This window comes from Notolepis coatsorum (assembly GCF_963971535.1).
Source record: "Notolepis coatsorum genome assembly, chromosome: 7".
Lineage (NCBI taxonomy): Eukaryota > Metazoa > Chordata > Actinopteri > Aulopiformes > Paralepididae > Notolepis > Notolepis coatsorum.
Genome location: NC_140171.1, coordinates 129,499,091 through 129,516,807, shown reverse-complemented (window position 1 = coordinate 129,516,807; position 17,717 = coordinate 129,499,091). Strand labels below are relative to the sequence as shown.

General features: G+C 46.7%; 1 protein-coding gene across 1 annotated transcript in view; it reads left to right on the top strand.

Moving 5' to 3' along the window:
• pkn1a (protein kinase N1a) overlaps positions 1 to 17,717 on the top strand; it is an 87,042-nt gene that overhangs the window by 31,466 nt on the left and 37,859 nt on the right. Inside the window, 2 exon segments of the mRNA XM_084317861.1 lie at positions 14,865 to 15,013; positions 15,968 to 16,181. Of these exon segments, the coding sequence (XP_084173987.1) occupies positions 14,865 to 15,013; positions 15,968 to 16,181 (363 nt within the window).

Here is a 17,717-nt window from a genome sequence, read left to right as displayed (position 1 = left end):
TGGGGACTTAAGTGCTGTTTCAGGCAATTATGGACTCAGTGGGGAAAGGAGGGCAATTGATGGATGTCAAGAGAGGTAATGGCCTGAGCCAGAGGACAGACAGAGAGATGGAGGAGAGAGAGAGAGAGAGAGAGAGAGAGAGAGAGGGTGGGGGAGAGAGATGAGGGGGAGAGAGAGAGATAAGGGGTGGGGAGAGAGAGATGAGGGGGAAAGAGAGAAAAATATGGACAGAGACGGAGTGGTGGAGGAGTGATGGAGGAGAGGAGGGAGAAAAAGCTTTTAAAGGTCCCATGTTTTGCCATTCGTTTCACTATTTGGGCAATTTTACACAATTCCTGTGAGTCTATGTAACACATCTGTAAGTTTTTTTTATTTTTTATTTATTGATTTGCATTTCTAATCAAGTACTCTAAAGCAGCATTTTCCACTTCAAGATTTCAAGCTGTTTTGGGCTGGGCTCTGACCATACTCGCAAAGCGCTTTGAGTGACAGTCACCAACCAACGTTACATCCAGCCTGTTTGAAAATACTATAATCCAACATAGTCTGGTGAAAACGCACCTTATGTTATGGATGGATCATCACCGTTTGTCCTCTTCCTCTTCATAATAATATTCAATAGTTCACTCTAGGCAATCGCCATTGTAGGCGATCGCCCAGCTGTAGTCTGGACTCTGGGGAGCTCTCAACTCGGCGACAAATAATGCCTCGGCCGGTGTTGTGCCGAATTCGGACTCCCTGCCAGAATCCGACCCCCCCCCCTTGTGTGAACACGCGTACACTATCAGATTTCTGTCATAAAACGATAAAGCGGACAGAAATGCGGGAATGTTTTGATTATATTTAAAAGGCTTTGACATTGTAAAAACTAAATAAGTGGAGTTTCGAAGCTGTAAGCTGAATACAAGTCATAGGAACACCCACGTTCTTCCCCCTTCCTACTGTATAAGAAAGAGGAAAATCGCAAAACGCTGAAACGCTATGGTAATATAGTAGCGTTAATACACTATTGACACATGTGCAGACAGTTGACAGTTGCTGAGTAATGATTTGACAACTTCTGTCCATAATAAATATAACCCTGACAGTGAATCAATGACTGATTCGATATTTTCTTTACGGTCCCGAATACTCGATTACTCAGTACAGCTCCCTTCTTTAGTAACATCCTGGAATTCATCCTGGAAATCATCCCAGCATTACAAAGTCCTTGATTCTCAATGTCCTCCTTGCAAAAATGTGCGGTACACATTCGGCGGGTCTCCAAAAACAAAACAAACTTGGCCCATTGCTGGCGGATCACGACATCATCAGGAAATGAATGCAAGGACGTATTCGCTGCTTGGCAGTCAGGAACAGCACAACATATCTTGCCCGTTTTGCTCATAACGTTTTTAAATGCTAAGCCAATGCTAACTAACTGTTAAACTTCAATTCCACGCATTTGCTTGCGTACTGCAATAAATAATGGTTGAGTGTGCACGGTGGTTACAAACATAGAGGGGGCGTTACTATGCAGATGAGAATTCTTTCTACGTCAGCAAAACAGTCAAATTCGAATGGCTTAGTTCAGTGTGGGAGCATCTCCTGAGATCTGAACTGGAGGAGTGCGCCAAAATGAGAATTAGAGAAATAGACATTGTTGATACAACCCCAGATTGCTAGAAAACAATGTTAAACACTGGAAAAGGCAATTTATAAGACAGGGGACCTTTAAGGATACTTCTTGTGCCGTGTAATTTCCTCTCATCCGAGACCATAAGAGCTGAAGGCTGTTAAAGATCTATAACTTTTGAGGCAAAGGAGTAAGTGGCCATTCATAAAGATCCTAGGGAGGTAGAGCAGTTGTCTGGTAATCCGGAGGTTCTCAGTTCGATTCCCGGGCAGCGTGTCGGAAGTGTCCTTGAGCAAGACACTAACCACTAATTGCTCCCGATGAGCAGGTTGGCACCTTGCATGGTTGCCTCCACCGTCGGTGTGTGAGTGAATGGGTAAAATGTGACGAACAAATTGTAAAGCGCTTTGGATAAAAGCTGCTATATAAATGCAGTCCATTTACCATATACCATTTAAAGGTTTTTTTAAGGTTATACTTTAGGCTAATGTTGAAAACGACCATTTGTTTTTGTGCCGTTGGAAAGATGTGTAGGGGAGAACCCTGTTCTCCCTACACTAGACAGGGAAACGAGGGCCGGGCGTCACACAACTTGATCTGCTGCGATCTTGGGACACACAAGTCTCAAAACACGGCTTAAATTCTGTCATCACGAGACAGTCAAGGACAGACGGTCGAGACGCTACGAGCCAATAATCATTTGGCCCATAGAGCCGCACTGATAAGAGATGTGTGCTCATATAGCTCGTACATTTCTGCTAAATTATAATCATCTCTTTCCTCGTCTGTGCATCTGCTCCGACAGGGCAAATAGAGGAGCGCTACGAGCAGCCTCTATCTATCTAGGTCGTCCTCGGACGGGCCCTCCATCGGTGCTTCCAGTCATCCCGATCCTCCATGCATCTGGCTAGCTCGCCGGTGCATTCTGTTCCTGCATCTCTCCTGAGTACGTCCACGTAGGTTAATGTGGGACGTCCTCGTGATCGATGCCCGTGTGTTGGTTCCCACAGCACAAGTTTGCTGGTTGGCATCTCATGATGTCTCTGGCAGTGACCTGCCAGCCTCATTCTCCTGACTGCCACTTTCTCGCTCACCCTTAGCACCCCCCCATACAAGTTTGCATTAGTGACATGCTCATCCCTGTTGATGTTGAGCACCACACGCATCATTCTGGTGTAGCACCCATCCAAGGACTTCTGCAGGGTGGGCTTCAAGGTCCAGCATTCACTGCCATACAAAAGGACAGACTCAACTGTTGCATGAAAGAAGTTGAGCTTGATTTGACGGGGAGGTTGGATTTCCACACACTGGTCATGCCGTTCAGAGCCCTCCACGCAAGCGCCTTCCTCACTTTAAGGTCTTGCTCGGACGAGTTGACCACGAGCCCAGGTATTTGAAATCACCGACTTCCTTTAGAGCAGCCTCCCCAACACTCTTGTCATTATATCCCCTCACAAGCACACCTCTTAAATGGTAAATGGATGCATTGATATAGCGCTTTTATCCAAATTTACAATTTGTTCCTCACCCATTCACTCACACATTCACACACCGACGGCGGAGGCAACCATGCAAGGTGCCAACCTGCTCATCGGGAGCAATTAGCGGTTAAGTGTCTTGCTCAAGGAGGGCGGCTAGGTGGTGTAGTGGGCAAGGCACTCGCCACCAATGTGGAGACGCTGGGTTCGCGTGTTCGAATCCAGCTCTCCACATTGTTTTCAGTTTAGCTGGTCGTCCGCAGTAATACACATTGGCCGTATTACGGGGAGGGAAACTGAAGGGTGGGGATTGGGCGTTGTGGACCGCGTCTCCTACAGGTCGGTTGGTGCGCCTGCGCAGTAGAATCAGGAAGTGTCGGGGGCAGCGTGAGCCTCCCACGCGTTACTCCTCGACACTGAGAGATCGAGCTGCGCAGGTGAAAAGATGCGACTGCTGTTACCTCAAGTACCGGAGGGGACTTGTGCTATGTATGACTTAGTCCACATTGCAGCCGGCTTGTGGGAGGCAAGAAACAGCGTTCATGACAGGGGAGGGTTGAATTGGATGATACGAAATTGGGATGGGAGAAAACATAGAAAAATGGGAGAAAAAGTGGATCAAAAAAAAAGTTTCTTGCTCAAGGACACTTCGACACGCTGGCCGGGAGGAGCGGGAATCGAACCGGGAACCTCTGGATTACCAGATGACTGCTCTACCTCACAAGCCACTGTCTCCCCATAATAGAAGTCAGTCTCCACTGTCGGGTTGACGTCCGCCTCTTGAAGTCGGTACGGCCAAAGTCAACAGAGACTCTGAGTCCCCGGCTTCAGATTGTAACCTAGGTGATGAAAGCCTCGGTGTGTTTTGTACGCAAATGAGCAGGCAGGGTAGAAACGTATGACAGGGTTTGTGCAGAGCTTGAAATGAATACCAACCTGTGGCTCATAGAAAAACGATCCGTCTCGCATTGTAATTATTATCAACTCTGTTCAAATCAATCATTTCTATTCTCAAAACCACTTTGGCTGCTAGTAAATGATGTTGAATTGTGAAATTGACTCGACCCTCTTTTCTTGATCCTCCACTCCACAACTGTTGCTTCCCTATTTTTCCCTACTCCTGGCATCCTAAATATTTCTGTACCGATATATCAATATTGGAATTTTCTATTCCTTAGTATCGGTATTGCCCCCCCCCAAAAATACATAGCCTGAAGTCTTATGATTTGATTTGATTTGATTTTTATTTAGTACATACAATTTATACAATAGTATAAAAACAAGGGGTACAAGGATAACATGTGAAAGTCTGTCGACTTGTTTCCAACATGGTCCCAAGAAGAATACAATAAATCACAAAGAAAGGGTTAAGAAGATAAGATGGATAGTATACAAGATAAAATAGACAACACAATTTTCTGAAAGAGCCTCATTACAGCATGTCATGTTCCTGTTCTTCAAGAGTGGTGGCCAAGCTCCCTCTGCAACCTATTGTTGCAGATGTCGCTTCACACCCCTCTTGAAGACAGCAATAGTGGGGGAGTTTTGGATGGCCCTGGGCAGTACCTGTCCAAATTTCACAAAGATCCGTTCAGAAATGAGTGATTAGGAGTGATTTTGGTAAACTGTGTACAAAAGAAAAGCTCAGTTTTCTCATAGACTTCAATTCATTCTGCGGTTTTTCTCTTCCTGTTTTTGCTCGTAGCTTTTCACCTAGATCCCTGATTCGTACATCCCCAGGTGGGGTATCATTGGAAAGCCACACTCATTGGCTACAACCCTGTCTAATAATGTTTGAGGTCGCCAAATGAAACTAGAGCCCCAAGAGTCGGGAGTAGTATTTGCACAATACCGTGTACTTTGCGCAAGCCTCAAATATCGGCATGTAACTCGAGAACCGCTGAACGGATTTTGTCACCTGTTATGGAAAATATTAAAGGACAAAAGATGAGCCATTTGTATAATAATTCTGAGTCAGGGGCGGCTAAGTGGCGCAGTGGGCAAGGCGCTCGCCACTAGTGCAGGAGATGCTGGGTTCGAGCCCAGCTCTCGGCATTGCTACGCAGCTTGGCTGGTTGTTCAATCTAACACAATTGGCAGTGTTAGGGGTGGGAAAGCTGGTGGGTGGGTCCTGGTCGTTGTAAACAGCGACTCCTACAGTTCGGTGAGCCTGCTCAGTGAGGAAAGGATCTAAGGGGGGTAGTGTGATCCTTCCACACATTACACCCTCTCAGTGAGAGTCCACGCTGCCAGGTGAAAAGAAGCGGTTGATTGGCTACACATGTGTCGGAGGAAGCATGTGATAGCCTCCACGCTCCCAGACCGACCGTAGGGGGTAGGTGCGCAGCGACCAGGAAGGGGATTGGGAAAAAAGGAGGGGGAAAAAGATCAACAAAAAATAATAATAATAATTTTGAGTCGTTATTAAAAATAGAACATAGTTTATTTCACTGTGGCCACAATGAAGTTCAGTTTACAATCGGAGACAACATGTGTTCACACACGAGCGTCTGACCAGAAAGTGACAAAGAGGTCTGGTCAGACGTAACATTAATACACAGTTTCAAGACGTAACATTAGACATTCAGATATGATTGAAAGTATAAACAAAATGGGTTCAGTTAGGGAATCAATAACAAGACCTTGTTATGGCCTGGCTAGGGAGAGAGAATATAACCTTGGCACTTTGGAGTCACACACACATTATACTAGTTGGTCATATTGAACCAGTCAAGCTGTACAAAGATAAAATTATATCTCAACACAGATCTATAATGACATGATAATATTTCTACGACACACCTGAAAGGGCTTTCGACAGGCAACAAATGGGTCTTTAATTTCGATATATATATTGTATTAAAAAATATGCACAGCCGAGCCACTATAGGTCGCCAAAGTGCCGGTGGGCAAATCGTCCTCAAGAGGTTTCACTACCACGCTACCAAAGGGTTAACCCTTTCACTGCAACAATACAGAAGGTTAACCCTTTCACTGCCATACGACAAAGGGTTAACCCTTTCACAACCACACTACAGGTTAACCGTCTGTAGTGTGGTAGTGAAAGGTTAACCTTCTGTAGTGTGGTGGTGAAAGGGTTAACATACCTATACACACACTCCAATTCTACCTTAAGCACACGCACACACGGGGCTGTATATAGTGTATATACATATAGACACAGACAGTCTCCAGGCACCACAGCCGGTGTTGCAGTAGGTCAGCTAACTGTCTGAGCTGCAGACAGAGGACCTTATTAGGAGATAAAGGCATCCCCAACCCCTCCTCTGTCTCTCTCTGTCTCTCTCTCTCTCTCTCTCTCTCTCTCTCTCTCTCTCTCTCTCTCTCTCTCTCTCTCTCTCTCTCTCTCTCTCTCTCTCTCTCTCTCTCTCTCTCTCTCTCTGTCTCTGTCTCTGTCTCTGTGTGAAGGTTGGTTTTATGAAGATGTCGGGAAGGACTAATACTACTGGGCTTTTTTTGGTAGTTGAGATGTTTTAACACTTTCACAACCACATTAACACTTTCACTACCACACTACCGAAGGTTAACCTTTCACTACCACACTACCGAAGGTTAACCTTTCACTACCACACTACAGACGGTTAACCTTTCACTACCACACTACCGAAGGTTAACCTTTCACTACCACACTACAGACGGTTAACCTTTCACTACCACACTACCGAAGGTTAACCTTTCACTACCACACTACAGACGGTTAACCTTTCACTACCACACTACAGACGGTTAACCTTCTGTAGTGTGGTTGTAAAAGGGTTAACCATTTTGTCGTGTGGCAGTTCAGTATTGTCGCAGTGAATGGGATTAACCCTTTGGTAGTGTGGTAGTGAAAGGGTTAATGAAGAACGTCTCAAGCCTCTCAATCTCACTCTCTTGCTATCTCTCTCACTCACACACTCCATTGCTATCTCTGTCTTTCTCTCAATATCTCTCTCTCAATCTCACTCACTCTCGCTATTTCTCTCTCTCTCTCTCTCTCTCACTCACACACTCCATTGCTATCTCTCTCAACCTGAAAGAAACACTGTTTTCTCAAGATCATTCCGCTTGTCGTCGGTATCATTCATGCTTGAAGTCTCTACTCGCTCCTTCTGTCTGTTCATCTCGTCTCCATCTTTGTCTGCATACAAACTGTCAAAACAAGAGGTGGAACAAAACACAACAATGTTTTTTTCTCATCTCTACGGTTCCCACATAATAAAGTAATTTTTGGTCAAATGTATGGATATTGTTATACACCCTGTAACACAGGGGAATGTAATAACATTTAAAAATGTAACTTTTCCTTTTAGAAGGACTTTAAAATGTAATAACACCGGGAAATGTTTTTTTTGTATCCACCTATTCCTCCCCATTTTCAATTTTTTTTCTCCCATCCCAATTTCATATTTCCAATTTCTTCCCTCCCCTGTCTTGAACGTTGCTAGACTATGCCTCCCACTGGTCGGCTGTAGTGAGGATAGAAGCCTTGCATCACGTGTCCCCTCCGGTACACGAGGAGGCAGCCTGTCTCATCTTTTCACCGCAGCAGCTCAAACTCTCAGTGGTGAGGAGTAACGCCTGGGAGGCTCACGCTGCCCCCGATACTTCCTGTTTCTGCCTCACCGGCGTCACCCAACTGACCTGTAGGAGTCGCTGTCCACAATGTCAAATCCCCACCCACCGGCTTTCCCACCCTCTAACACTGCCAATTGTGTTAGTATGACGGCCGGCCAAGCCGGTAGCAACGCCGAGAGCTGGGCTCGATACCAGCATCTCCTGCGTTAGTGGCGAGCGCCTTGCCCACTGCGCCACTCAGCCGCCCCAACACCGGGAAATGTAATCACTTTTCCAAATGTAATAACTTTTTTCCTTTTAGAAGGACTTTAAAATGTAATAACACAGGGAAATGTAATAAGTAATTTGACCTTATTATTGTCTGTAACCACCACCAAACATAAAATGATTGCATCTTACTGAAAAGTAAATGAACATAAAGTGGACTGCCTTACTGCTGCTGCCCATTTTCATAAAGACATATTTGACCTTATATCGCCCGTATCCTACGTGTCTATAATCACAATCCAAGTGGTAAACTGATGTAGATGTAGTTATTATTTAACTATAAATAACATCCTATAAGGATCTGAAACATGTAACTTAACAACAAACAAAATATCTCATATCGCATTTTATTACCTTCAATGTGTAGCAGTGTAGTTTTAATAAAGATTTTAATTTATTGATATTTATTTATCTAAAATCACTAAAGCTACCGCGTACGGGTTAAAGTCCCTGTGATCTAAAATCACTAAATTATATTTGTATTGAACTATTTCATCACACTTTTTACTGTCCGTTCCATTTAATTATTTTGTCTATTTTTAAACTGAATCAACCCGCACTTTTTTACTCTATCTATTCTATTTTATTATTTGTATTACTGATCCAAATGTGAAAACTGTGATTTACCTTACCTCTCTATCTTTTGTATGCTAATGCTCGCTTATGCCTGTATTTTTACTGTTGTGAAGCACTTTGAACAGCAATTTCTGTATGAAAAGTGCTATACAAATAAAGTTATTATTATTATATCATATGTGTCTAAGCACAATCCAGGCCTTCATTCATCAATTACCTTTTAGATTTGTTTTGCAAGACCACTGCCACATCTGGCAGCTTCATAATACTAACTGAACTTCATAATACTATCTGAACTTCATAATACTAACTGACCTTCCATGTGCGTACGCGCTCATGCTGAAAGAATTTGACATGCACCAATCACCTCCTAGCACTCAGCCCTTCACCTGCTATAATGATATGATGATGCTTGAATGATACTTTACAATGCATCACTGTGCCTCACTGCATCACTGAGCACAGGGTGACAGTTACCATCTTCCTGGACTTTTACTTTTAAAACAACATTGTTCAATATTACACTTACTGTACACTTACTGTAGATTTCTGTATATTTTATATTAGAATGTATATACATAACATAGGAAATGTATCAGGGCTGTACCGAATGTAATCTTTTAACATTCAAAGCTTCTATTGAAGTATTCGAATGAAGCTTTGAATGTCTTTTTTTTATTTAATTTTTTTAACTAAATCCTCAATTTGAATAAAGTGATTAATCTGATTAAATGAGTCTTTAAAAAATATATATATTTAATCAACTTTCTTTAATGAATATAACTAGTCAGTTTCTTCAACATAAATAATCCAATAAGGGCACGGTTGGTACGAAAGTGATGGTGACGTCTTGATGGAGCGCCAAGCGGATGCAGATAGGCTACATTATTTATGATAAATGTTTTATTAAAAATGTTATGACGAGTCATATACTATAATGGTGTAGCCTAATCTGGGCGGCTATGTGGCGTAGTGGGCAAGGCGCTCGCCACGAAATGCTGGAGACGCTGGGCTCGTCAGTTCGAGCCCAGCGCTCCACATTTGCTTTCAGTTTAGCTGGTCGTCCGTACTAATACACATTGGCCGTATTAGGGGGTGGGAAACTGATGGGTGGGGATCGGGCGTTGTGGACAGCGACTCCTACAGGTCGGTTGGTGCGCCTGCGCAGTAGAATCAGGAAGTGTCGGGGGCAGCGTGAGCCTCCCACGCGTTACTCCTCGACACTGAGAGATCGAGCTGCGCAGGTGAAAAGATGCGACTGCTGTTACCTCAAGTACCGGAGGGGACTTGTGCTATGTATGACTTAGTCCACATTGCAGCCGGCTTGTGGGAGGCAAGAAACAGCGTCCGTGACAGGGGAGGGTTGAATTGGATGATACGAAATTGGGATGGGAGAAAAATATAGAAAATGGGAGAAAAAGTGGATAAAAAAAATGGTGTAGCCTAATCTTTATCTGCAACTGGGAAGAAAAACCCCATTGGTTTAAACAGAATGAATAGACGCATACATATATATTTTTTTCGAATGTTGATTTAGAATTCGAATGTCAACGTTATGAACGAAGCTTCGAACTATTCGCTACAGCCCTAAAATGTATATCCCGGACCGTATTGTATTCTTAGGCTTATTTTATTCTTTATTCTTAGGCTTATTTTAATTCTTATTCGTGACTTGTTTTTGTCTTCCTAAATGTCTACTGTTTACTGTGAGCGATTTGTAGTGCCAAATTTCCCTCGGGATGAATAAAGCATTTCTATTCTATTCTATCTATTCTATTCTATAATAGGCGGCAAACCATCACCCTCCCCCATTCCTTTCACACAATTGGTTTGCACCTCACGTGAATCGCTTTTCTTTAATAACGACTTCAATATAACAAAAGAGCAATGTAGAAATGTACCAACGGCGCTTTTCAGGGCCAACAGTGCTTCTCATAGTTGCGCTTCCTGTCTGGCGGTCTTGAATCCTGATGGATCTGTCGTCTCTACTACCTGGTGTGCCTTGACCCTTTCACTACCACACTACAGACGGTTAGGGCTGCCTTGGTGGTGAATGGGATTCCACTTGCAGTGCCCCCCACTCTACCACGAGCTTGACGGTATGGTGGGTGACTGTATCAGAAAGATTTGCCCCCCCCTTCCCACTTATATTGACGCAGCCCGCCAAGGTCCCGCTAGGATAAATGTGCCAGTTAGCACTGTATCCAGCCCAAGCAGCGGCTACAACAGCGAATTGCTGCTTGTGCAGCTCTGAACACAGCAACATAGCTCTGCTGTCCCCCTCTGCCCTGTTGCCAATGGCAACGGGGGAAAGACGCACTGCTCTGGGGAGCTGGAGACATTGACCAAGACTTCTGGCACAATTCTACCCCGTGACCCAGTAGCCGCTGGTTGAGTCACGGCACGGCACTCGATGACCCGGTGTCACCTTTTGGCTGTCGCAGACCACCCTGACTGAGGCATGGAAGATCAGGCTCCTCACCGGTCCCCTCTCTCATGGAGGTCTTTTCGGGTTGCGCTTTGATGCTTTGGCGGCGACCGCCTTCCACGCAGCAGAGGCGGAGAGAGAGACCGCCTAGCCTGCTACTTTCAACACCGGCCTCCTCTCACACCTCCTCTCACCCCTCCTCTCACCCCTCCTCTCACCCCTCCTCTCACACCTCCTCTCACGCCTCCTCTCACCCCTCCTCTCACACCTCCTCTCACCCCTCCTCTCACACCTCCTCTCACCCCTCCTCTCACCCCTCCTCTCACACCTCTTACCCCTCCTCTCACCCCTCCTCTCAGACCTCCTCTCACGCCTCCTCTCACGCCTCCTCTCACCCCTCCTCTCACGCCTCCTCTCACCCCTCCTCTCACCCCTCCTCTCACCCCTCCTCTCAGACCTCCTCTCACCCCTCCTCTCACCCCTCCTCTCACACCTCCTCTCAGACCTCCTCTCACGCCTCCTCTCACCCCTCCTCTCACCCCTCCTCTCACGCCTCCTCTCACACCTCTCACCCCTCCTCTCACACCTCTTACCCCTCCTCTCAGACCTCCTCTCACCCCTCCTCTCACCCCTCCTCTCACACCTCCTCTCAGACCTCCTCTCACGCCTCCTCTCAGACCTCCTCTCACCCCTCCTCTCACCCCTCCTCTCACACCTCTTACCCCTCCTCTCAGACCTCCTCTCACCCCTCCTCTCACCCCTCCTCTCACACCTCCTCTCAGACCTCCTCTCACCCCTCCTCTCACCCCTCCTCTCACGCCTCCTCTCACCCCTCCTCTCACACCTCCTCTCACGCCTCCTCTCACCCCTCCTCTCACTCCTCTCACACCTCTCACCCCTCCTCTCACACCTCTTACCCCTCCTCTCACCCCTCCTCTCACCCCTCCTCTCACACCTCTCACCCCACCTCTTACCCCTCCTCTCACGCCTCCTCTCACCCCTCCTCTCACACCTCTTACCCCTCCTCTCACCCCTCCTCTCACCCCTCCTCTCACCCCTCCTCTCACGCCTCCTCTCACCCCTCTTACCCCTCCTCTCACCCTTCCTCTCACGCCTCCTCTCACCCCTCCTCTCACACCTCTTACCCCTCCTCTCACCCCTCCTCTCACGCCTCCTCTCACCCCTCCTCTCACACCTCTTACCCCTCCTCTCACCCCTCCTCTCACCCCTCCTCTCACACCTCTTACCCCTCCTCTTACCCCTCCTCTCACCCCTCCTCTCACCCCTCCTCTCACACCTCTTACCCCTCCTCTCACCCCTCCTCTCACCCCTCCTCTCACCCCTCCTCTCACCCCTCCTCTTACCCCTCCTCTCAGACCTCCTCTCACCCCTCCTCTCACGCCTCCTCTCACCCCTCCTCTCACCCCTCCTCTCACGCCTCCTCTCACGCCTCCTCTCACCCCTCCTCTCACCCCTCCTCTCACCCCTCCTCTCACGCCTCCTCTCACCCCTCCTCTCACCCCTCCTCTCACCCCTCCTCTCACACCTCCTCTCACACCTCTCACCCCTCCTCTCAGACCTCCTCTCACGCCTCCTCTCACCCCTCCTCTCACCCCTCCTCTCACCCCTCCTCTCACACCTCCTCTCACGCCTCCTCTCACCCCTCCTCTCACGCCTCCTCTCACCCCTCCTCTCACTCCTCTCACACCTCTCACCCCTCCTCTCACACCTCTTACCCCTCCTCTCACCCCTCCTCTCACCCCTCCTCTCACACCTCTCACCCCACCTCTTACCCCTCCTCTCACGCCTCCTCTCACACCTCTTACCCCTCCTCTCACGCCTCCTCTCACACCTCTTACCCCTCCTCTCACCCCTCCTCTCACCCCTCCTCTCACCCCTCCTCTCACGCCTCCTCTCACCCCTCTTACCCCTCCTCTCACCCTTCCTCTCACCCCTCCTCTCACACCTCTTACCCCTCCTCTCACCCCTCCTCTCACACCTCTCACCCCTCCTCTCACGCCTCCTCTCACCCCTCCTCTCACACCTCTTACCCCTCCTCTCACCCCTCCTCTCACCCCTCCTCTCACCCCTCCTCTCACGCCTCCTCTCACACCTCTTACCCCTCCTCTCACCCTTCCTCTCACGCCTCCTCTCACCCCTCCTCTCACACCTCTTACCCCTCCTCTCACCCCTCCTCTCACCCCTCCTCTCACCCCTCCTCTCACACCTCTTACCCCTCCTCTTACCCCTCCTCTCACCCCTCCTCTCACCCCTCCTCTCACACCTCTTACCCCTCCTCTTACCCCTCCTCTCACCCCTCCTCTCACCCCTCCTCTCACACCTCTTACCCCTCCTCTCACCCCTCCTCTCACGCCTCCTCTTACCCCTCCTCTCACCCCTCCTCTCACACCTCTTACCCCTCCTCTCACCCCTCCTCTCACCCCTCTTACCCCTCCTCTCACCCCTCCTCTCACGCTTCCTCTCACCCCGCCTCTCACCCCCCCTCTCACGCCAGCGGAGCTTAATCCGGGGGGAGAAGACACCACTCTCACAGAGGAGGACCCTCTGGCCCCTCTGGTTCCTCAACTGCTGCGTCCCTCACCAGCACTGCCACCCCAGCCTCCATCTGAAAAAAAATTAAAACTGTGTTTTGTTCTACCTCCGGTAGGGGTATCTTGGGGGCATTGTCACTAACCTAATAGGTAAACATATGGGGGCAACAGTGGCTCAGAAGGTAGAGCGGTCGTCTGGTAATCTGAAATTTCCCGGTTAGATTCCAGCTCCTCCCTGGTGAGCAGGTTGCACCGCCATCAGTGTGCGAATGTGTGAGTGAATGTGAGGCATATGTTGTAAAGCGCTTTGGATAAAAGCTTTATATAAATGCAACTATTTACATATTCCACAGTAGTGCTCCTCCCTCTCCCTTTTCTCCTCTTTTTGTTTTTGAAAGACACTTTAATAGATTGTGTATTGTCTAGACTCTAGAGTGACAGGAAGGATGAGTACATGACATGTAAACCAGAAAACGAATGATGAGTGTGTACGCTCCCAAATGTAATCTGCAGACTTTAAAAAATATATATAATAATAATAATCTAGATAACCAAAATTTCAAAAATCTTTGTCCACAGATTTCTTATGGGCCTAGTAATGAGCCAGATTCAGACGCACAGTGTTAGTAGTACAGTATGTGGGCCTCGGCCTGTCTGCCTCATTACTTCCATTCTGATCGATCCAGCTGCCAAAACTAAATGTGTCTTGGCTTTGGGACCCGGGGGCTTATTATTAAAACAATGACTTCTGCGCTTGCGATGTGGACCGCACCCACAAGACCCTCCTGTCATACAGGACCCGCCACCAGAGACACGCTGTGGTTTTCCGCCCATAGTTGAAGAAGCCCTGCTGTGATGTGTGTTGTAACAGGGTTGGTAAAAGGTCCTTGAAGTGCTTAAAGTGATTGATTTTTTACCAAAAAAAAACTTGAGGCCTGGAATTCCTTGAAAACAGCCCATTTTTTAACAAGGTGCGTAAAAAGGCCTTGAAATTCAAATCAACCATTCGCATTGAAAGTTTTGTTCATCCATGATAAAAAAAATTCTGAATTAAGAAATCTGATTTTTTTTTTAATTTAAAGTGTAACTAATTGTCGGAAATTGGTTTTAAGCCAAACATCTGATTTATTTTTTTCTATAAGAAAGCCGTATCTAAAAGTGAATTGAATCCTTTTAAATGCCCCTTTAACCCTTTCACAACCACACTACAGAAGGTTAACAGTCTGTAGTGTGGTAGTGAAAGGGTTAACCTTCTGTAGTGTGGTTGTGAAAGGGTTAACCCTTTGTCGTGTGGCAGTTAAAGGGTTCAAATGAAAAATTGTGCTCGGAAAAGTCCTTGAATTTCATTGTGCAATGCCTGTGTGTTGTAGGCACCCAGGACCTGTGTGGGGCGCTGGAGCTGCGTATCGAGGAGCTGCGGCACCACTATAGGGTGGAGCATGCGGTGGCCGAGGGGGCCAAGAACGTGCTGCGGCTGCTGGGGGCCAACAAGATCCAGGACAAGAAGGCTCTGTCTGAGGTCAGCCTGGAGACACACACACATACACTACACATGTATACACACACATACACAACATTACACATATATACATGCACGCACACACACACGCACGCATACATACACATACACAATATTACACATATATACATACACACACACACTTGCACACACACAGTGTGTGTATACTGTATGTATAATATTGTGTATGTATGCGTGTGTGTGTGTATATATGTGTAATATTGTGTATGTGTGTATATATGTGTAATATGTGTGTGTGTGTGTGTCATGGCTAAATGAGGGCTTGTTAGGACAAGAAAGCCCTTTACAGGGTTGGACTGGAAATATAGTAACTCATAAACGCACACAAACACACGTACACAGAACACTTTTTTCTCCCATGTTATGTGGAACTACAAATAAAATAGATTGACTATCATTCCACTTCCCTTCATCTCCTGTCTCTCCTGACCTTCCATTATGCATTATGTTTGCACTCAGACACAGTAGAAAGCTAAGCCTTATACACTAGACCCATGTAGCATTAAGTCTTACAATATCAGTTTCCTGTGTCTGATGTGTCAGTCTATAGCTTTTACTGTGCCAGCGTTTTAAGTCAAAAGAGAGTTTTCCTGCCTGCTGCATAATATTCTAGTCTAGTTGTTTTAGCCAGGCCTTTCAGCGTTTGGACACTCTGTATGACTGTATGTTGTTGTCTTGGATTTGACCCCTCCCACTTTCTCTCTCCTCCTCTTTTATCCTCCTCTTCTCTTCATCCAGGTTCAGGCCTGTTTTAGGAAGTCATTTTAGCAGTCAGATTTTCATACTTCACAAACACAATCCGTCCACAGATTATCCTCCTCAAGGTCTCACCTTCTGTCTCCTCTCTCTCTCTCTCTCTCTCTCTCCCCCTCTCTCTCTCTCTCTCCCCCTCTCTCTCTCCCCCTCTCTCTCTCTCTCTCCCCCTCTCTCTAGGCTCAGTCTCGTCTCAGCGAGGCGTCCCAGCGTCTGGACCTGTTGAGGGACTCTCTGGACCAGCGGCTGGCTGAGCTACCAGAGGACCACCCCAAGGCCAGTGTCATCAAAGAGGAGCTGGTCCTGGCCTCCTCCCCTGCCTTCAGCTCCCGTCACGGAGCGCCCTACCTCCACAACCAGTACAGCACACTCGGCAAACCCTCCCCACTCACTGGTGAGACACATGGAAAGACGGACAGACAGGGTATAGATTTACTGTGCATTCAGACCGCTAGAAACCACATGGCCTTGCCACTGTCGCATGGCCAATTTGAGCAAGCTAATTGCTAGCTGTCGTGCCAATTGTGTTGCAGCTATGGTCAGGATATATAGCAACACTAGTATGTGACTGGCCACTGAGGATTTTGCCCCAAAAGTTCAGTTGCAGACAACCTTCGGTTGCCAACAAAGAGGAAATGAGGTGGCTGCACTTAACGTCTGCCAACTTTTTTCTCGTGGTTTCTATAAATGGACTTCCTGTGACTTATTTCCTAAGTTGTTTGCAGTGTGAATGCATGGCTACACTTCACTTTGGTAAAAACTGTCTTTCAGATAAATCCACCATTGCCTGACTCACTACTGTTCATTTATAGTTGTGAAGTTCTGTCCACCCCTCTTCTTCTACATGGTCATTTCTAGAAGTTTTGTCGTCACATCCACCACCTGCTTGCACTTTAACATTACACCCGCCTGCTATACTGATTAGCTAACGTTAGCTTAATAACGTTAAGTGGAAGGAGTAAGCCAGCCACTAAAAAGAAAACCCACTGCGGTTTTCTCAGACGAAAAGGATGAGCGGGACCACCTAACAAAAGAAAGTTTCGAGAGGAGTGGAAGTTTGAAGATAGCGGTGTTTCAAGAGACTGGCTAGGCTACTGGGGGCTGTAGTGGTGAGTTGTTAACTTGTTCAGATTCAGATTCAGATTACTTTATTCACCATATTGTACAGGTACAAATGGAACGTGATTTGACATTTCAGTGCATGATTATTCACAAATAGGAACAACAAAATAATAATAATGATAAATAAATAAGTGCAAAACAGGACAGAACAGTGAGACAACAATAAGACAGTAAAGTGCAGTGGTAGTGGTAGGGGACATGGATACAGTGCAGCATAGTTCAAGTCCAGAAGTCCAGCCCTAGCAGCTCGCCATAGAGGGGGGGTGGAGCAGGGGGACACCTGACTTGTTCCGTGTGCCGCAAGTATGTCAAAAAGAAAAACAGAAACAACACATTTGTCATTGTCGTGTTACTTCACAGTACAAATACGTGAGTCCTCTGCTGTGGTTGTGAGTATCCTTTATTAGCTTAACTCCATAGCAACATCACACAGGTGTATCTCTCTGGATCTGGTAGATCCAGTAGCAGAAACGCATTCACATCATTAGGCTATGTCAGAAAACACATGTGCACAAATCCTGCATTAGGCCTACTTTAGCGGACAAAACCCAAACAAAACTTATTTCTCACACGTTGATCTACCTCTGATACTCATCGGAGCCATATGAGCGTGGAAACTTGAATGAATGAATGAAAACTTTATTTAACAGATTGCAGAATGGGTACAATACAGTACGGCTCAATACACACAATTGTTAAGGGGATGCAGACCAGAGAAATATGTTTGTCTTGTTTACATCAGGGTCCCCCATTTTCAATTCATAGTGACATTTATGACATACACAACATACGTGACATCATGACATTT